Raw genomic sequence first — 22592 nt, 5'->3', positions numbered from 1 at the left:
TTATGTATATTCTAATGGATTGCCTTCCTTGTACAATGTTATAATATACTTTCTATATTAGAAAGTATATTATAGTGCATTTGTATTGTGCGGCAGTTGTGTACGGTTCTGCAGGTATATAGAGGGACAAGCGTTATTGGAACAAATAATTTCTACTGGTGTGATATACCAGTTGTCCCCCCGAAAACTGATCGAAGCGGGGTGTTATATACCAATATACTTTGTTTATAGTGCATTTGGATACTGTATGGTGCATTTGCGCATGTGCGTACATGAAAATTATATTGCCGATATTTTGCATTGAAAACAAAAATGAATGGAGATCGCAAATTCAAATAATACATCTGGTATGTCACTGTCCATGTTGTGGGACTATTTGTGCACTTCTAGTAATTATTTCTTGGCTGCAAATATGAGCTGAAGGTTTTTCAGGTTCGCCTGCCATTAAAATGAATGGGACCCACCGCAAACTTGCGGTTTGCGAGCATTTGATCGCGTTCGTGAACCGTCCCGGCAGACGTTCATCTATCACTACCCCTGAAAACACTATATGTCACTAAACAGATACTAAACCTAAAGGCTCTCGTATTTTATCTAACCAGCATAATTAAATCTATTGTTCCCTGTGTTCGGTCATTATAAGATGGGTACAATCTGAGCACAGTTAAAAGGATCGTTCACATAACATCATTCAAATTTCCTCCTTATATATCTCCAGTTCACAGACTCTCCAGACACATTTATATTCATTTGTAGGATATTAGAGTTCTTCCCCATTCATTGCATCTGTCCTGGGGAAATATGATAGAATTACAGTACATGTACACTCCACAAAGACTCCAAATTTGCCTTTTAATCTGCAGCCCGACACTTTCCACAGTAAAGAGATAAATGTTCCCAATTAGTAGTCATTTGTCAATTTCCCATAGTGTGCATGTCCCGTCAGATAAAATCCACTGTCTTTTGCCATGAACTGAGATGTTGAATGTCCCTTGAGCCACCAAATTGTATTTACAGAACAAAAGTATGAGCAAGACTTATATCAGCCAAAGGTGTCGAAGTGAGAAGATGCGAAAATGAAACACTTGTAACAGGGCGACAGGCGTTTATTGTGATTGACTACAAATGGCTGCAGTGGATAGAAGTGTATAGTGCGACACGTGCAGAATTGTTCGAGGAAGAAAATAGCTTTCTCTCAACTCAATCTTACTTCTGAGTTTGCACGTGCCTGGATGTATTATACTACTGCCTATAGTCCATTTAGGATACTATTCACTGAAGTAGCTTCTGTGGGTCCATTGAAAAGGTGAACCCACAGCTTGACCACTTTTCCACGTAGTCAGTGTAAGGCCTCATGGCCGTGTTCCGCGTACGAGAGCGGACCGTGGAAACCCGTCCGGGATTCCTCCTGACAGCATGAGCGCACGGCGTCGTTGGTTGCTATGATGCTGTGCGCTTCATGCAGCCGCTGCTGTACAGTAATACACTATACTAGTGTATTACTGTACAGCAGCAGCTGCATGAAGCGCACGTCGTCATAGCAACCAACGACGCCGTGCGCTCATGCTGTCAGGAGAAATCCCGGCCGGGTTTCTACGGTCCGCTCTCGGCCGCAGAACATGGCCGTGTGCATGAGGCCTAAACCTGTCAAGGGCTGTCTGACAATTGTGTAGAAGTGATACCCTAAGGACAGGGAGTATATAGTGCCAACAACTCAGGAGATGAACACCATTTTCATCGTCAGCTATAGGTGGGAACAATTTTAGGATTACCAGGTGGGATAGGAAAACTTGGGTTTTTGACAAACATGAACTCATTATTTTATTTCTCAAATTCTTCATATCAAGTACATATTTTGGCTACATTTTGGCCATAAGGTACAGCCAAGATGCCTACAGGTGATGGTTCTTGCTGATTAGTGAAAGAGTCAACAGGTCAGGTTTGGACTGATCCACTAGAATACCAGAAGATCCAACACCCGAAGATATCATTAGCTAATTACACCTATCGCCATAGGTTCCTCAAAACTTGAACTGTAACATGGATGGCTTCACCAGCCATTAACATTTTCTCTGTCCAATGTAATCTACAAGACACAATAAAGACATTTTATGGGTCCTTAGTAGGGATGAGCGAACCCGGACTGCCACGTTCAGGACAGTACCGGACATTTGAGTGTCCATGTACCGAACCCGAACCTGGATTTTGCCACCAAAGTCAGTGTCCAGGTTCGTACTTTAAATAAAGCTTGTTGAAAGGCTGTAGTGCAGTTCACAGGATCGGAAGGTAAACGAGTTGATCTACAGCCTGCCAGCTGTGATCATTCGCTGGCAGGCTGTACAGTCGTGGCCAAAAGTTTGCTGCTAAACTGCTTTTAGATCTTTGTTTCAGTTGTTTCTGTGATGTAGTGAAATATAATTACACGCACGTCATATGTTTCAAAGGCTTTTATTGACAATTACATGACATTTATGCAAAGAGTCAGTATTTGCAGTGTTGGCCCTTCTTTTTCAGGACCTCTGCAATTCGACTGGGCATGCTCTCAATCAACTTCTGGGCCAATTCCTGACTGATAGCAACCCATTCTTTCATAATCACTTCTTGGAGTTTGTCAGAATTAGTGGGTTTTTGTTTGTCCACCCGCCTCTTGAGGATTGACCACAAGTTCTCAATGGCATTAAGATCTGGGGAGTTTCCAGGCCATGGACCCAAAATGTCAACGTTTTGGTCCCCGAGCCACTTAGTTATCACTTTTGCCTTATGGCACAGTGCTCCATCGTGCTGGAAAATGCATTGTTCTTCACCAAACTGTTGTTGGATTGTTGGAAGAAGTTGCTGTTGGAGGGTGTTTTGGTACCATTCTTTATTCATGGCTGTGTTTTGGGGCAAAATTGTGAGTGAGCCCACTCCCTTGGATGAGAAGCAACCCCACACATGATGGTCTGAGGATGCTTTACTGTCTGCATGACACAGGACTGATGGTAGCGCTCACCTTTTCTTCTCCGGACAAGCCTTTTTCCTGATGCCCCAAACAATCGGAAAGAGGCTTCATCGGAGAATATGACTTTGCCCCAGTCCTCAGACGTCCATTCACCATATTTTCTGCAGAAGATCAATCTGTCCCTGATGTTTTTTTGGGAGAGAAGTGGCTTCTTTGCTGCCCTTCTTGACACCAGGCCATCTTCCAAAAGTCTTCACCTCACTGTGCGTGCAGATGCGCTCACACCTGCCTGCTGCCATTCCTGAGCAAGCTCTGCACTGGTGGCACTCCGATCCCACAGCTGAATCCTCTTTAGGAGACGATCCTGGCGTTTGCTGGACTTTCTTGGACGCCCTGAAGCCTTCTTAACAAGAATTGAACCTCTCTTTCCTTGACGTTCTTGATGATCCTATAAATTGTTGACTGAGGTGCAATCTTAGTAGCCACCATATCCTTGCCTGTTAAGCCATTTTTATGGAACGCAATGATGGCTGCACGCGTTTCTTTGCAGGTCACCATGGTTAACAATGGAAGAACAATGATTTCAAGCATCACCCTCCTTTTAACTGGTCAAGTCTGCCATTTTAACCTAATCAGCCTGACATAATAATCTCCAGCCTTGTGCTCGTCAACATTCTAACCTGAGTTAACAAGACGATTACTGAAATGCTCTCAGCAGGTCCTTTAATGTCAGCAAAGAAATGCACTGGAATTTTTTTTGGGGGATTAAGTTAATTTTCATGGCAAAGAAGGACTATGCAATTCATCTGATCACTCTTCATAACATTCTGGAGTATATGCAAATTGCTATTATAAAAACTTAAGCAGCAACTTTTCCAATTTCCAATATTTATGTAATTCTCAAAACTTTTGGCTACGACTGTAGATGCGTTTATTTTTTTTTAACCCTTGAAAGGTATATCAGACGCTGTTTTGTTAACAGCGTCTGATATACCTGCTATCTGGTCCTCTGGTGGTCCCTTTTGCTTGGATCGACCACTAGAGGACACAGGCAGCTCTGTAAGTAGCACCAAGCATCCCCCTCTACACTACACCCCCCCCCTGTCACTTATTAACCCCTGATCACCCCCGTCATTGATCACCCCCCAGTAAGGCTCCATTCAGATGTCCGTATGTGTTTTGCGGACACCGCGGATCTGCAAAACATGGACACCGGCAATGTGCTTTCTGCATTTTGCGGATCCGCACATAGCCAGAACTATATAGAAAATGCCTTTTTTTGTCCGCAATTGCAGACAAGAATAGGACATGTTATATAGGCTCTACAAAAAACGCAGTGTTCGCCCGATCAGGCCTGCTCTTGTGCACACGCTTGCGTTCAGTCTGCCCCACCGCAGTGGCAGAATTTTTTTTTTTTTCTGATCACTGCAAAAACACCGCAAAATCACTGCAGCACTATAAAGATCACTTTTGAGGGGCATGGCGAGTTCATAGAAGATTTTTTTTTTTTGGCACAAGTTAGCGGAAATTGATTTTTATTTTATTTTTTTCTTACAAAGTCTCATATTCCACTAACTTGTGACAAAAAATTAAATCTCACATGAACTCACCATGCCCCTCACGGAATCCAAATGCGTAAATTTTTTTTAGACATTTATATTCCAGAGTTCTTCTCACGCTTTAGGGCCCCTAAAATGCCAGGGCAGTATAAATACCCCACAAGTAACCCCATTTTGGAAAGAAGATACCCCAAGGTATTCCGTGAGGGGCATGGCAAGTTCCTAGAATATTTTTTTTTTGGCACAAGCAGAAAATTATTTCTTTATTTTTTTCTCTTACAAAATCATTTTCCGCTAACTTGTGCCAAAAAAATATATTCTAGGAACCCTAAAGGTACAAAGACTCCAGCTAAGTCGTATTTGATGCAACTTGTTTATTTTGCGTACAAAAGATGGTTGCTGCGGCGGAGTGACGTTTCGGCAACTCTGTGCCTTCATCAGACTAGTGCGGCTGGTGGAAAAGGGAGTCACATAGGTGTGGACGCAGTCAGGAGTATAACATGTGGTAATACCGCTGGGAGATATGGCGCCTGTATCTCCCAGCGGTATTACCGCATGTTATATTCCTGACTGCGTCCACACCTATGTGACTCCCTCTTCCACCAGCCGCACTAGTCTGATGAAGGCCCAGAGTTGCCGAAACGTCACTCCGCCGCAGCAACCATCTTTTGTACGCAAAATAAACAAGTTGCATCAAATACGACTTAGCTGGAGTCTTTGTATCTAATGTAAAAGGGGTGGGAACCCTACTCCAGCAGAACATCCACTGAGTGCTACAAGGGCTCTGCTTGTATAGGAACCCTAAAGGGTGAGAAGTCTGGAATCCAAATGCCTAAAAATGCCCTCCTAAATGGTACTTATTGGAATTTAGGCCCCTTTGCGCACCTAGGCTGCAAAAAAGTGTCACACATGTGGTATCGCCGTACTCAGGAGAAGTAGGGCAATGTGTTTTGGGGGGTATTTTTACATATACCCATGCTGGGTGAAAGAAATATCTCTGTAAAATGATAACTTTGTATAAAAAAATGGGAAAAGTTGTCTTTTACAGAGATATTTCTCTCACCCAGCATAGGTATATGTAAAAATACACCCCAAAACACATTGCCCTACTTCTTCTGAGTACGGTGATACCACATGCGTTTTGCAGCCTAGGTGCGCAAAGGGGCCCAAATTCTAAAGAGCACTTTTCGGATTTCACAGGGCATTTTTTACGCATTTCCAAACCACTTCTCATGCTTTAGGTCCCATAAAATGCCAGGGCAGTATAAATACCCCACAAATGACCTCATTTTGGAAAGAAGACACCCCAAGGTATTTCGTGAGGGGCATGGCGAGTTCATGTAAAATTTTATTTTTTGTCACAAGTTAGTGGAATATGAGACTTTGTAAGAAAAAATAAATAAATAATAATCATTTTCCGCTAACTTGTGACAAAAAATAAAAACTTCCATGAACTCACTATGCCCATCAGCGAATACCTTACGGTGTCTACTTTCCAAAATGGGGTCATTTGTGGGGTGTTTCTACTGTCTGGGCATTGTAGAACCTCAGGAAACATGACAGGTGCTCAGAAAGTCAGAGCTGCTTCAAAATGCGGAAATTCACATTTTTGTACCATAGTTTGTAAACGCTATAACTTTTGCGCAAACCAATAAATATACACTTATTGCATTTTTTTTTATCAGACATGTAGAACAGTAAATTTAGAGAAAAATTTATATAGAAATGTAGTTTTATTTGAAAAATTTTACAACAGAAAGTGAAGAATGTGATTTTTTTGGCAAAAATTTCGGTCAATTTTGATTAATAACAAAAAAAGTAAAAATGTCAGCAGCAATAAAATACCACCAAATGAAAGCTCTATTAGTGAGAAGAAAAGGAGGTAAAATTAATTTGGGTGGTAAGTTGTATGACTGAGCAATAAGCCGTGAAAGTAGTGTAGTGCAGAATTGTAAAAAGCGGTCTGGTCATTAAGAGGGTTTAAGCTAGGAGAGCTGAGGTGGTTAATTTGCAGTGATATCACAGTAATGGGTTAATATGCACACCGACAACACAGTACAGGGCTTATATTTACAGTGCATATTAACACTTTGCATTAACCCTGGCTATACTGAGATGTCACAGTGCATACTAACCCTGTACTGTGATGTCACATTGCATATTAACCCTGTCTGTACTGTATGTGACATCACTGGGCATATTAACCCTGTACTGTGACTAACAGTACAGGGTGAACATTCACAGTGAGTGACATCACAGTACAGGGTATGCGGAGTGATGTCACATTCAGGGTTAAGAAGCTGCATGCTTAATTAAGCCCCTTGCCCTTTGAAGGGCAGGGGCTTAATTAAAAAAAATAAAAAGGGCACTTGTCATAATTTCAAAAAATGACTACCCACATACATGATGCCACATGGAGGGACACTTCCAGATTGTCTTGTGTAGAGGTATACTGTATATTGTGTGCCATAGTGTATGCTATATGTGTATAACAAACATATTTCACATGAACACTTACAGTTACTTGGCTTGGCCCTTGGGGATCTCGGACACCACTTCAACACTTTGGTTGGGGGCTCGGTGGAGCTGATGTTGTGTTTTATCCTAATGAGAAAGTTTTCATAATAAGGATTTGGAGAAGGGGCAGTGGGGTCACAGAGCTGGGAGAGGCTGATGCTGCTACTAGGGGGCTCATACCATAGGGGAGTAATAAAGCCCTACTATAATGTCCCCCCCCCAGTAGAAATAATTCTCCTTATAATGTGACAGTGCAAAAAATACCCCCTTGTAATGTCCCCAGTTGAGCGAATGTTCCCATAGTGTCCCCCATAATGTGCCAGTATAAAATACCCCTATATAGTGTCCCCAGTAAATGCCCCATAGTGCTCTTCTCCCCCCTCCCTGCTAGTGCCCCCCATAATGTACCAGTATAAAATGCCCCTATATAGTGCTCCAGTAGAGGCCCTCAGTGTCCCCTATAATTTGCAAGCCTAAAATACCCCTTCTTAGTGCCCCCCAGAGATGACCCCATAGTACTCCTCTCCCCCCTTCCCCATAGTCCTCCTCTCCCCCCTTCCCCATAGTTAGGGCCGGTGCAAGGATTTTTGCGCACACACAAGCAAAACAAAATTTTGGCGCCCCCCCCATAGTGCCACCTAATAATGTGCCAGTAAAAAGTGCCCCCAATGATGCCCCCCAGCCTTAATGTCACATTTCTCCCCCTCCATGGGCCTGGCAGCAGCACATCTCCCACCCCCCACGGTACATTTCTCCCCGACCCCCTCCATGATGGCACAGAGACTGGCACCAGTAAGTTATCATCATGACTCTGAGTCATTACTCACTGCTAACAGCCTGTTGCCAGCAGCTGCAGGCCCTAAGGTTCACAGTAGCCAGCAGGCAACGGGTTGGGGGGCACAGCAGCCAGCAGGCAACAGACTGCCTGCCTGCTGCACTGTTTTTGACTGCTGGCTGCTGCTGTGGCCCGACCAGCAGTGAGACACACACACACACCTTGGGCTTCGGGCACCTCTGTCTGTCTGTGGGCAGCAGCCAGACACGGACTGAGGTGAGGGCCCTGGCTCCTTCTTCTCCCCTGCGTGGCTGCGCAGCACTCTGGGGGCGGGGCTGGCAACGTTCATAAGACGTACCTGTGCGGTGGTAACAGCCACTGCTCTCTCGAGGCAGAGAGGGGCCCCGCTGCAGCTCTTATTAGTCCGCTTAGGCCACCCGCCAATAATTGTACTTGCCAATAATTGTACTTGCGGCAGTTTCGGGTGGGAGCCAGAGTGAGGCCCCCACCAGTGCGAGGCCTTAGGCGGCAGCCTAAGTGGCCTAATGGAAGAGCCACCTCTGGGTGAAATACAGCTCTTTTGCACCAGTGAGACAGAAATACCATACTTAATCGTGCTGTTCAGTCTGAGGGTGACCTGTTGGCATTTTTTTGGTGCAATACTACTTCTTTGCACCAGTCATATATAATAGTTAATTCAACAAGAATGAACGGCACTGTGCTTACGTTAAGGTCCGGGTGCACGGTCAGCAGGTCGGATCCCCATCAAATATATAATAAATAGACCGGCACTCTGGGTGACGAATGAAGAAGTCTTCTTTTTTGCAAAGAAACCACGGAGTGCCAGTCTATTTATTATATATATAATAGTTAATCAGTCTGTTAATTGTGTTGATGAGAAACACCAGTTTTTTTTTTTGGGTGAAAAAACCTTTACTTGCCACTGTCCCAGGGAAATATATTAGTTATTCAGCCGATTAATTGGGTTGGTGTGACCAACCTTTTTTTTTTTTTTTTTTTTTTTGGAAAAAACACTGTACTTGCCACCGTCTCAGGAATATATAATAGTTATTTAGCTGGTTAATTGGGTCGGTGTGACCTACCTATTTTTGGGGTTGAAAAAACACTGTACTTGCCACTATCACAGGGATATATAATAGTCATTTAACCGGTTAATTGGGTCGGTGTAACCTACCTATTTTTTTGTTTGAAAGAACACTGCAGTTGCCACCGTCTCAGGGATATATAATAGCTATTCAGCCGGTTAATTGGATCGGTGTAACCTGCCTATTTTTGTTGTTTAAAACACTGTACTTGCCCCTGTCACAGGGATATAGAATAGTTATTTAGCCAGTTAATTAAATATAAATATATTGCTGCTGACCTCAAGCCCTTTCTAGGATTCCTGTATGACATTACGGGGATATCCTCTCTTCCTTAGACGGGAGCTCAGTTGCTGTGCTTGTAATGCCTCATGCACACGGCCGGTCGGCCATCCATGTCCACCGGCTGTGTGCACCACGCATCATGGATGCGGACTCACTTGAATGGGTCCACAATTCCGGAGATGCGGAACGGAGTCACGGAAAGGAACACCAGAAGCACTACATATCATATTTTTTTGCGGTGCGGACAGACCACGGACCCAGTCAGGTTGAATGGGTCCGGCCCGCTGTACGGCTGTTTGCCGTAAATTGTGCATGCGCCTAAATCAAATTGTTCAGTGCTACTGCTAATCCTTCAGAGTCTTAAGAATTGATGATACGGTAGGGATTGTTTAATATATGCAGGATGGCAACTATCATATCTCAATAAGGAGTTAGTAGCTGTAACTAACCTAAATTATTCTCTAGTATGAATCACTCCTTCTTTTATCTCTAGTTCAACATCTAGAAACTGCAGAACATTACCTCCAAACTATGATGTAAAAAACATATTACAATTGTTATTATTTAGGTATGCCATAATCTGTTCCGTTCTTCCGTATGGCATATACAGTATATACTGTAGTAATTACAAAGAAAAAATTGGGCTGGGCATAACATTTTCAATAGATGGTTCTGCACAAACAGAAGGGAAACGGAAGACATACAGATGCATTTCCGTATGTGTTCCGTTTTTTTTGGACGCATTGACTTGAATGGAGCCACGGATTGTGATTTGCAGGCAATAATAGGACATGTTCTATCTTTCAACAGAACGGAAAAACTGAAATACGGAAACAAAATGCATACAGAGTACATTCCTTTTTTTTGGGGGCGAAACCATTAAAATGATGAAATGGTTCCGTATACGAAACTCAAAAAACGGGCCGTAAATGAAAAAAACTAAACGGTCATGTGAAAGAGGCCTTACACCGCCATGTCCACAGCCTACTCAACTTCCTACTCCATTTGGACCTCCGCCTCTTGGTACAAGATTTTATTTATGTATTTTATGTTATTTTAAGCCATTTCCCTATCCACATTTGTTTGCAGGGCCATTGTACTGCTTTTGTGCCCACTTTAGAGCCTTTTGTAACCCTTTAGCCCTTTCTATGACTTTTTTTTTACAGCCATTTTAGTGCCCAAAGTTCGGGTCCCCATTGAATTTAATGGGGTTCGTTGTTCGAGGTCAAGTTCGGAACCCGAATCGAACTTTGAATCAAAGTTCGGCTGAACCCCTCAAACCCGGACATCCAGTGGTCTGCTCATTCTTAGTCCTCAGGTCCTCTTTAATTTCAAATTCAGGTTGGGGAAAGATAAATGATGACAATCTATGTACAGTACTGTGGAATATGTTGTTACTATATAGATTAATTAAGGTACTCTGTCTGACCCACATACAGAAGTAGCAGAGTTAACAGTCAGTCATAACACGTTAACTAGATGTGATAACTTACAAAGTGTGACTGTTAAAATGCAGCAGTGTTGAGAGAGTGGCCAAACTGCTGTGGGGTTACTTACTGGTCCCTACCGCTAGGTTTAGGCTAAATTGCTCCCTGGCCATCTATTCAGCATTGAGATAATCTGACAACATCCTGTTGACTGTCATCAAGTGACTGCTTTGGTCATTCACTAGCTACATAGGTGACCTGTCATCCATGCAGCACGTCACTGGGTCACGTGTTGCACGGATTACAGGTCACTGCTGTGTCCAGTAATTGGCTGCAGCAGTCACATGGTGATGGTCAACAGGATGTTGATGCCAGAGCATCTCAGAGCTGTAGAGATGGAGCCAGAATCCAGCGGCAGGGACCAGATAAGTATGAACCCCACTGTGGGTTGGCCACTCTGTGAGGTCTTTTTAAAAGGGTTTTCTGAGTTTTAAATACTGTTGACCTGTCCTCTGGATAGGTCATCATTATCTGATCAGTGAGGGGCCAACACCCAGGAGTCCCGCCGATCAGTTGTTTCAGAAGGCACCGGTGCTCCTGTTTGTGCTGCGGCCTTGTCTCAGCTCACCAAGTGCCGCTGCTTCTCAAACAGCTGATCAGTGGGGGTCCTGTGTGTCGGACCCCCACCAATCAGACACTGATGACCTATCCAGAGGATAGATCATCAGTATTTAAATCTCGGAAAACCCCTTTAAGTCTTGAATATCCCTTTTAAAGGGGTTGTCCCATACGGACATTTACATACGGACATTTATGGCATATCAACAAGATATGCCACAAATGTATGACAGGTGCTGTTTCCACCTCTGGCACCTGTTCCTATGTCACGGATGGGACCCCTCTATGTGCTGATGTGAATAGAGAGCAGGATGCACATGTGTTTTTCTCTCCATTTAATTCTGTGGGACTTCTGAAAATAACCAATTTAGTATGCTTGGATTTTTTGGAAGTCTGATAGCGATGAATAGAGAGACATATGCATGTGCAAACTGCTCTCTTTTCTATTCAGCGCGCAATGGGGTACCGTTCTTGAGATAGCAGCAGGTACGAGAGGTGGGACCCACATCTATGCAGGCTGAGGCCTCCAGGAATAGCAATGTAATACTTAAAGGGGTGTTCCAGTTTGCACTAACATCCGTTAAAATAATTTTCTATGAAGGTAGCTGTAATTTTATAATGTACTAGCTGAAGCACCCGGCTTCGCTCGGGTATATTTCATCTATTTCATTTAATGTTTGTGTGCGTCGTTAAAAGATATTGACAGTATCCACTATAACAGTGACCTCTATAGCACCCGCCACCTTAACAGTGACCTCCACAGCCCCCCACAAATGAACACTGACCCCCCCCCCCACAGTGCTCAGTCTCCCTAAAATGGAACCTCCACAGCAGTCCACCCCCTTCACTTTGACCTTCATAGCAGCCTGCCCCTTTTAACAGCGAGTTTCACAGCACACCACCCCCTTGACAAGGACCTCCACAGGGGCCCTGCCCCTTAATAGTGGCCTTTACAGCAATCTGCCCCTTTAACACTGAGCAGCCTGCCCCTAGGGTGGCCAGAGGTCCAGTTTTAGGCCGGACAGTCCAGCTTTCAGACTCCCTGTCCTCCGTCTGGCGCAGGTCCTGGGCGGACACAGGGATGTCTTTTTGAGCAGCTCACTCTAAGACAGCAGCACTGTGCTGCTGACCTAGAAGTTGATTTTTAACTTCATTTTTTCAATCCCTGTCGGCTGAGGAGTGAGAGGGGCATGACCTAACTGGATCAGAGGCGTGGCTTAGTGGGATATAGGGGCGGGGTTTTAAGTCCACAGCACTCCACTCCCTTAACAGTGTCATCCACAGCTATAAAGCCATGGATTTTCTTTAATAGTGATTATCCTGGTAACAGATTTTCTTTAAAGCTTACCTACAGCAGTGAAGAAAAATAGCTAGGTTGTTATGGAAATCCGGAGTAAAACTGTGTATGTGGTGGCTAACGGCCTTCGAGATTCTATTGGCTGATAAGGGTCATGTGACCAAGCTTCTTTTGGCTAATGCATTTTTTTAGAATATCTCAGGAACGGTATGTCCTAGAGAGCTGAGACCTAGTCTAAAACCTTCTCAGACACCTGATGTACCTGTGTGCCAAATTTCGTGATTGTAACTGCAACGGTGCAGATTCCTTTAGCGGACATATACACACACACACACTCAGCTTTATATATTAGATTGTTACCTTTATAGCTCTTTTCTTCCAATCTGGTCTGTGGTCACATGATCATGTCTGTGCAGCTCTTCCCGTGTTATGTCCATAATAAGCACCACCAATGATAGGAACCATCTATGTAACTAGCTGGGTGGGGGGAGCTATAAACTAGCTGGGCGTTGTTATGGGCGGTGCTGGAGGTGTGGCAGAGAAAGGAGACGTACATCATGGGTTTGGTTAGATACAGCAACAGGTATTGCTACACACAGGATGTAACAAACCCGAGTGGTTATATACATAGTGAAAAAAGGTCAGAAGAGTCCAAATTGAAAAAAGCATGGGGAAGATGTACATGAGGCAAATCTGTTAAAAACCATAGTAATTCCTGAAAACCCCTTTAAAGGGATTATCCATTACTAGAAAAACATATTCTGCTTTCTTTTTGGATGCATTGCCCATGTCTGGTATTGCAGTTTATGCTCCTTGAAGTGAATAGGTCTGACCTGCAATATCAAGCATGCCCTGTGGACAAGAGTGGCACTATTGCAAAAAAAAGAAAGAAAAACAGTCCCTATTTTCTAATGTTGCAATATGATATTATCATTGCTATATGCCTATATAACAGTGCAGTGGGATTTGCTTTCCCAACCCCTTGCAATAAAGCAAATGCAAAATCTAATATTTTCTAATCCTTTATCTGGACATGTGGTCCTGTTGCATGTGACGTGTCCTGCATAAAATATACATTTGCTGTGAAACCGATATTAATTACAGCCATGTAATAGACTGTGCTACGGATGCAAAGTGTGATGGCGCGTAGGAACGACATAGGAATGTTTCATGTCTTTACCATAATGGGGCAGAAATTTCTCTTCTTTTGGGCAATTAACTTAACAGCGAAAATGCTGCTTGGGAACAATTTGGTACCTGTCTATTGTAAGGTATCAATCATGGTCGCCATGGTAACAACATCCTGTCTTTCTGGGGACCAACTCTGAAGCTGTTGTTACCATAGTGATCTATCAGCTAGTACAGAACCGGGTCACTGTCCGTGCATATAATCAGGATAGATCGGGGACGTCATTGTCACACCCCTGTCATCTGTCTTTCTTCTGATTGTGTTCAGCACTTTTTTAATGCTCTCCATTATTAAGGATTTTACTAAAAGTCAGGAGTGCTGTGGAAGCAAGGAGGAAGATGGGAGGAGGGGGGAAGATGTTTGGGAAGCAGTTGCCCTGGCAACAGAGTTAGGGCGTTTCAGAGGGTGGTTGCTATGGAGATATGGATGCTGACGACGGCTGGTAAGGTTGGGAGGACAGATTGGCTTCATGCTTATCTGCAAGCTTGTCAGTCAGAGCCCCTGCCTTCCTCACCTTCAAGATAGCAGCAGGGACCTAGCAGAACAAGAGTGAGCTAGAGTGCAAATATTATACAGTGCCAAGCAGGCAGCACATAGGAGAGGAGCAAGGATACGTAGTCAGAATACAGGCTGAGAAGGAGACAGAAAGGTGACCGTGAGGGATAGAAAAAGATTGTTTCAGGGATAGACACCAATTTTAATGGACACCTAGATTTAAATCTAGAGCTTATATATCAGTATAGGAAGACATATACCAAGGCGAAGAAGAGGGCGACAGTCTTAGTCAGTGACAAGAAAAGAGGGGGAGTATATTGACATCTCAACTCTTCCAAACAGCAGAAAAGGAGATAACCCTTGTCGTCCAACCTGAAGATTGTACTTGGCTGTCATCTGCCTGTGACATCTCCTTCCGACTACCAACTACTGAACATCTCCAGGTCACCGCAGCGTGATTAAAGCATGGCTACCATCACCTGCACACGCTTCAGCGAAGAGTACCAACTGTTTGAGGAACTGGGGAAGTAAGTCTTATATTCTTTTAATTCTATCCAAGGCTTGAAGGACACAAAAGGGGGCTTTGGTGGGGTGTCTAAGTCTTTGTAAGTCCTCTACCATTTAGATCAAAGTACTGAACTCAAGGGCTTTATTCTCATAAGGTTCCTGATATTGGAAAGTTTTGTGGGAAGTGTCTTGGACCAATAGGTATTCATTTAAGGATGTTTTAGTAAAAGAGAATCCCATGGCTGGGGGTGAATATATAAGCCAATGGCTTAGGTGAGCAACTTGGTTGAAGAACTACAAGTAACAAGCTTGGTTCCTCAAGTCCTTCACTATGTCTACAGTCTACCAAAGTCAGATCTCTATAGTCTTCTTGTCTTCTTTAGCATCACACTCAACTGAATACATTCCTTTACTGAAGAATAATTTCTTCAATGGGTTTTGATCGGATTACTTAATTTGTGACCTTTAATTAGCCTTGGCATATAGATGTGTGTCTCAGATGGCCTCAGAGGTGACTATAAACCCTTCATGCTAGCCATTTAGCTAAATCAGTCTAGTAATAAATGACTAGCAGTGACTGCTATCTGTTAATAGCCTCTAGGGTCATCTTGTACAGGTCCTTTTAGGAAATTCTTAGTGACATATGGCTGCTACAGCACATTGGGAATAGGAGCGGTTTACAAGAATCAAGGGCAGTTTACACCTTCCAGCTGGCATAGAGTCAAGAAAGCCATGCCATGCTTTGGATGTAAGGAGTGATAGTGTTCCCTGATATTACAGCCACAGCCAACAGTATCTCAAAAGGAATTCAACTTATCCTGATCCATATTAGATTAATCACACTCGTAGCTTAGCATACAGAATCAGGACTACGGTATGGGGCATGATCTTCTCATTGGAAGATTATAGTGGCTATTTGTTCATTGTAATTGATAAGCAGTTTCTATAGCTATAGACCGAGTCAACATTTGACTGGTATAATGCCTGCATGTGGCGTAAAAGTGTGACGCTATATCATTGCAATGCTTAGACTGTAATGTGGGGAAAATGATAAGGTTTATATTAGAGCATTTTTGTGCCTGCTGTTTTATATCGCCTGTTTGTTGCCAACTTGTTCTACTACAAGAAGACTAAATTGCAGAATGCTGTTCATTTGATCACAGGAAGACTAATGTGTCATTTAGCTATTTCTTTTCGATACCATGAACTAGGAAAACCTGCAATCCCATATAAAATATACACCTCAATGACACCTTGTGGTATCACGACGAGCTCTGCCAAATGACAACTCTGTCTCGGCTACACTGAGTAAATCAGCTGTGCTGCATCTGCATGTGGTTATATTCTTGCATATGTTTCTTTACCATGCAACACCGAGATGTGATAATGTCGTCGTCCCCCCCCCCTTTCCTACGCGTTTAAAAGCAACCAGAATCCTGTTGCATTTAACAGCTTAACTGCTGTGGAGGTCACTTGAACGTGGGTGTTATCGTTGTCTTCAATGTGGCGTTTAAAACTCCATAGCAATTGCCTTTAGTTTGTGCAGTTGGTGATTGTAAGGGTTAACCTTCCAGTGATAGAGAGAAGCTAAAGAAGATAGAGAGGCAGAAAACTGAATTTAATACACCCCCAGCTAGAATGGATGTTTCTGACAGCTTTTTCCCACCCACTGCAGTGTAATGACATCCAACACAGAGAGGCTTAATGGGGGACCCCACGCTGCTCTCTGGAGCAGCCCCTAGAGATTTTACATACAGCTGAATTACAATTTTCAGGCAAATCTGTAGGACCAGTAGCCATTTCATAGACTGGTGTATTTTAGTATGTATTTTAGCGCAATTTTTTAACAATAATAATTGGCATCAAGAAGCTTGAAAGTTTTGGCCCCCCTTCTGTGGATTTATTTGCATTAAATTGGATAATCGCTTTGCTGAAAGGTGAAATACAGATTTCAATTGTCTGGTAGAAGGAAGAAGAAAATTGTCCCAGCGTGGGTCCATTGACCAAACTGTACTTCAACCACTGTGCTGTTTATAGAGCAAAAAAAAAAACTAATTTTAGAGCGATGCACTTCAAATAAGACTATAAATGCAATAAAAGTACACATTTCTGCTCCAATATCCTGAGAATTGACTGCTATTGTATGATAGGAGATGTGACCAAGGAACAGCCGGTTTCTACATGGAGGAGTAGAATGACAATAATCTGGGTCCCCAGGGTATTTAAAGTGACGGGTCATTTACCAAACACCGCAGCTGAGATATACTTGGGTTGGATTAATACAATACATTTGAGGAAAAGTTCTCATCTGGATTTTCCCTTTTGTATGCCCAGATTTAACTGACCATGGGGTTGTGGGCCTCCTCTTGACATAGGCCCTCAGGCACAGCACTAATGGCCAAATGGACATTCTTGCTATGGCACAAACCCCATCATCTGCCTCATTTTAAAGGGTATCACTAGTCTAGCTGGCTTGAACACCCACAGTGCACACCCCCTTTTCTCACTTGGTCCACAAACCTATGAGATCATTGTGTTGGCCCTCTGTTTGGTGGTGATGATTTGGCACTGTATGGTGTATAAATGTATGCACTGTATATGCTGGACAGTATAAGGTATAATATAAGAAGGATATCAATTAAAGAGTCTTCAAAGGGCACCATCCTATCCAAGCCCTGCCCTACAGTGCTGTGTAGACCATGCATTCATGTTGTCGCCATCCCCATTGGGGTGCACAGTTTAACCTCTCTCATGGAGAAGGAGTAGTTTCAAAGAAAGCTATCTGTTATGTGAAGAAACTAATGTAGCCGCAGGGACAACATGCAAATTCTTCGTAGAGTTACTCATAGGTTGCCCTCACCCTCATTGCGCCAAGGCAGTGAGTGAGATGTTAATTCTAGCACATATTATTTGGATCATCTTGGGATCATTGCACATAGGTTAGATAGGAAAATTTGTCTTATGGATTCATAAGATTGACAGTAATATTAGTTGGCTTTGAGATCAATAGGCAAAGTTGTATTCACTTGGTGTCGTTTGGCAGTTCCTAGCACCATCGGGAGCCTTTCTTAACTCTTCCGTATTTATTTGGATGGGTACTAGTAGAGAAATAGCACTAGCCTCCCTGGAAGCTTTGCATAGTATATTGGATGTAAAATGTCAGTGAATGGTTAATAGAAGATTCTCAATCACATAGTGTACTTATTAATGCAGCCCCTGCTGCACTACATGGCAATCTCAGCAGGCCTCTAACCTTGTTGATAGTACTGTGTTGGTTTTCTGTAGGCTGGTATGGCATGTAGAACACTAGGCAAAATATTAATTAACACAAAATTAATTTATTAAAAAAATTAATTGGTTCATCATGTAAATTAAGTCTTACATATGCATAGTTAATTTGATATTAAGACATAGAGAAAGCCATGTAGGGCTCCTTGCAGCTTCTTTGCCTTCTGTTCAGTGGCAATGCTGCATTGATCCCACTAATATGAGGCACCCTGGTTGCTATGGACTTACTGTTTGAAAGCCTCATTAAAAATGTACTGTTTTCATAGCAACCAGACTATGGAAAAGACAGCTCAAATCTGGATTGACACTATGCTGACAGCAAAGAAATGGAGAAACTTAGCAGCATTAAGGTCATGTCATTCCCCAAATTACGTTTTTAACATGATTTTTGTAAAAATGCAGATGGAAAAACTAAAAATTATATTTTTTGTTTGTTAGGAACTGTCTCCCTTGTTAAAATTCAACCCGTCTAGTTCCACAATGCTGAGATCTCAGTGCTCTCCTGGCCTGTGTGACAGATGAGCCTGTAGAAACCTTTGTCTTAACTATACTCTATCTCTGTATCGTAAGAAGGTACCTGGAATCATTGTGGATAGAAGGTATGTGTCACCGAAGTTCCTGGCCTCGGTGAAGTAAGAGCCAGTATTTTATGTCAGCAGCAGCTATTGCTAATTGACACTTTGAACATTTAGCATGGCTGTCATAGCTGATCCAGGACGGCTCTTACTGGGGGTAGTCAAAGTGCTGGGTGGGTGACTTCTCCCCATGTTCCAGGCCAGGTTTTGCCAGGCAGAAAAAACAGCCAGCACTGCCAGGTGTGGTGGATTTATCTCCCTCTGACAGTGGAGCTCAGGAGTCTGTGTGCTGTGAACTGAGGATTGTGCTGGGATTTGAGGTTTGAGCCGGGCTGGAGGACTTGGGCCCCTCTAAAGGCAAACAGGCTGCCTATAGACTTGATCAGGCTGAAACAGGGTGTAAATTAACACCCAGGAGAAAAGGTGACTTTTATTGTTTATGGACTTTCCTTGTGTGTGAACAAACACCAAGCCACCTGCGTTTTGTGATACACCTTATCTGCATTTTGTTATACACCAATGTGTGAATAAACTCCACTGTTTGATTCAAGAACTGTGTACTTTGCCTCTATACTGCATCTGCTAGTCCTAATTATCAGAGCGAATCCCCACAATTGGTGGAGAATGTGGGCAAGCGCAGTGAGGCTGGCGTGAACATCGATATATTTTTGGGTTTGCATTTTTGGGCACAGTTGTATGTCGTACATCAAACCAGTTGTATTTCAACCCGTGCCCCACGACAAAATGGAGGCTGCTGTGAAGGCCCTCAGGGAGGCTAATTTGCAGCAGCAAGAGACCAATCTGCACCAACGAGAGGCTAATAAGCAGCAGAAAGGGACCAACCAGTTGCTGCTACAACACGTGATGGCTTTGCAGACAGCAGGAGCAACCCCAATAGTCCATGATGCCCGATAAGCAGTCCGTGCAGCGATCCCTAAGATGACCCGCAGACAACATCAAAACCTACCTGGCGATGTACAAGAAAGTGGCCACCACGAAAAAGCTGCCCCGAGACCAGTGGGCTGAGGTCGTCGCTCCTTTCCTGGCAGCCGAGTCCCAGCTGGTGTATTTCGACTTGCCGGAGGATCAAGCGGCCGACTACCCGAAGGTAAAGGGCGAGATTTTTTCAAGACTGAGGATGAATGTGTTGGTACGGGCCCAGCGGTTACATCAGTGGGGGTTTAAGCCGGCTGAGCCTGCGAGACCCCAGTATTATGACTTACTCCACCTTTTGCAAAAGTGGCTACAGCCTGATGTGCTGAGTCCCATGGCTATGCTAGATAGACTATTGACTGACATATTCTGAAGGGTACTGCCACCCCCCCTCCAGCACTGGATCGGCCAGGTATCTCCTGGAAATGCCCTGGAAATGGTGGACCTGGTTGACTTCTATGAGGCCACAAAGAATATCAAAGGGGTTCTTTTGGGAGGAGGGCAGGCAAACTCCAGAACTCCCCACCCCAGGCCCACCAGTATGAGCCAACGAAACCCCCCCGGGAGGTTTTCCCTATATATGCTAGGAAACTGTGTGCCACAGGTACCCCAGAGGCTCTAGACCACTTGTACCAGGCGGAAGTGGGAGACACTCAAGCGGAGGCGCTGCTGGACTTAGGGAGCTTGGTGACCCTGGCAAGGGATACCCTGGTGCGGTCCGCTGAGTATAAAGACTACACCACCACGCTGGTGTCTCTAACCACGGTGGCCGGCAGGTGGACCCACAAAGTGGAAGTCGCCACAAATCTCCACTATGAACTCATAATAGGGAGAGACTTTCCAGATCTCCCTGCCCTATGGCTGCTTGTGAGAGTTAAGGATACCCCTGAGACAGGAATAAGCCCAGGAGATTGGACTTGTTCAGGGGGGTGGGAACCTGAGGCCGAAGGGCCAATAGTAGGGGTGACCACCACTTCAGTAGAAGAGGGGGAGACAACCCCGCATAGGGTAATGGTGGGAGATGTGGAGGAGTTGCCACCAGGTCCTGGGTTGGCAGACCTCAACGTCTTCGGGGAGAATTTCGGTACAGCCCAATGCCGAGACCCAACCCTATCCCAGGCCTGGGAGAATGATGGTAATACTTGATGGTGTACCCCAACAACAATGTTGATGTTTCCCTGTTTTGTGGTCCACCAGAATATGCTATATCGGGGAAACCAGCTGCGGGGTGAACTTGTTGAACAGTTGGTGTGCCCGGGGCCTAGAGAAAACTTGTGTTAGAGTTAGCCCACCGACATGTTCTCGGGGGTCATCTGGGACTGCAGAAGACACAGGACTGGATACTACAACGGTTTTACTGGCCTAGTGTCTTTAGACAGGTGGATGACTTTTGTAAGTCTTGCCCAACCTGCCATACCACTTGCCACCAGCACCTGTTCCACAGTCCCTTAGTGCCCCTCCCGATTATCGAGGTACCATTTGAGAAAATCGCTATGGATCTCGTAGGCCCAGTACCAAAGTCCGCTAGGGGGCACCAACACATCTTGGTCGTCCTGGACTACGCCACTTGGTACCTGGAGGCGGTGAAATTACAACATACATCGGCAAAACTCATAGAAAAAGAGTTAATGGTGATGTTTTCCAGAGTGGGAATACCCTAGGAGGTTCTGACTGACCAGGGGACTCCTTTTATGTCCAAGGTCATGCGGGAGCTCTGTACTTTGCTGAATATCAAACAGATACGGCCATCCATCCATCACCCGCAAACTGATGACCTCGTAGAAAGGTTTAATCAAACGTTAAAAACTATGTAAATACATAAAGGGAATCAACAAGGTAAAAGAGAAGAGAATATTTAAAAGAAAAACTACTACAAGAGGACAAGTTTTAAATTAGAGGGGCAAAGGTTTAAAAGTTATATCAGGATGTATTACTTTACTGAGAGAGTAGTGGATGCAGGGAATAGCCTTCCTGCAGAAGTGGTAGCTGCAAATACAGTGAAGGAGTTTAAGCATGCATGGGATAGGCATAAGGCCATCCTTCATATAAGAAGGATGGCCTTATGCCTTATTAGCCAAGGTCTATGCATAGTATTCAGTATAGTGGGCAGACTAGATGGGCCAAATGGTTCTTATCTGCCGACACATTCTATGTTTTCTATGTTTCCATGTTTCTATGTTAAAATGAGAAGTAGATAAGGATGGAAAGGACTGGAACCTCCTTCCCTATCTTATGTTTGCAGTGCAAGAAGTGCCCCAGGCCTCTACTGGGTTCCAGCCCTTCAAACTACTATATGGCAGACATCCACGTGGTCTGTTGGACATAGCCAAAGTGTTGTTGAATACGTCACCCAGATGCAGGAACGTATGAAAACATATGGAAACCATGTTACAGCTGGTAAAGGAACATATGGAGGCAGCTCAGCGAGCTCAAAGTCAGGTGTATAATCGTCAGGCTCGGGTCCGGATTTTTAACCCGGGAGATCGGGTTTTGGTTCTGGTACCGACAGTGGACAGTAAGTTACTGGCTAGGTGGCAGGGACCATACGAGGTACTCAAAAAGGTTGGAGAAGTAAACTACAAGGTACATCAGCCAGGGCTGCAGAAGCCGGAGCAGGTATACCATGTGAATTTACTCAAACCATGGAAGGATAGGGAGACCAATACTGAACATAGTCCGCAGTCGAGTTTTCTAGGGGGAGAGGTTCCGGCCCCTAAGCATGATGTAAGGGAAGCGGTTGCCACAGTGAAGATTGCTGACAGCCTCTCCTCTAAACAGACTCAGGAGGCCAGGGAGTTCATCAGCAGGAACATAGATGTGTTCTCAGACCTCCCTGGATGCACTTCCATAATCCAGCATGACATTGTCACTAAGCCTCAGGCCAAAATCCGGTTGAAACCATACCGGGTACCAGAGGCTCGACAACAGGCCATTTTTGAGGAAGTACAACTAATGCTGCAACTAGACTTCATTGAGGAGTATAGAAGTGAGTGGGCCAGCCCTATAGTACTGATACCAAAACTGGATGGGACATGCAGTTTTGTAATGATTTTCGAAAATTTAACGAGGTATCTAACTTCGAC

General features: G+C 44.1%; 1 protein-coding gene across 1 annotated transcript in view; it reads left to right on the top strand.

Moving 5' to 3' along the window:
• The first annotated feature begins 14671 nt into the window (after positions 1-14671).
• CAMK2A (calcium/calmodulin dependent protein kinase II alpha) overlaps positions 14672-22592 on the top strand; it is a 263773-nt gene continuing 255852 nt past the window's right edge. Inside the window, exon 1 of the mRNA XM_044281129.1 lies at positions 14672-14733. Within this exon, the coding sequence (XP_044137064.1) occupies positions 14672-14733 (62 nt within the window). The remainder of the gene's footprint in view (positions 14734-22592) is intronic.

Source organism: Bufo gargarizans, chromosome 2, assembly GCF_014858855.1.
Source record: "Bufo gargarizans isolate SCDJY-AF-19 chromosome 2, ASM1485885v1, whole genome shotgun sequence".
NCBI lineage: Eukaryota > Metazoa > Chordata > Amphibia > Anura > Bufonidae > Bufo > Bufo gargarizans.
This window is presented reverse-complemented; position numbering and strand designations above follow the sequence as displayed.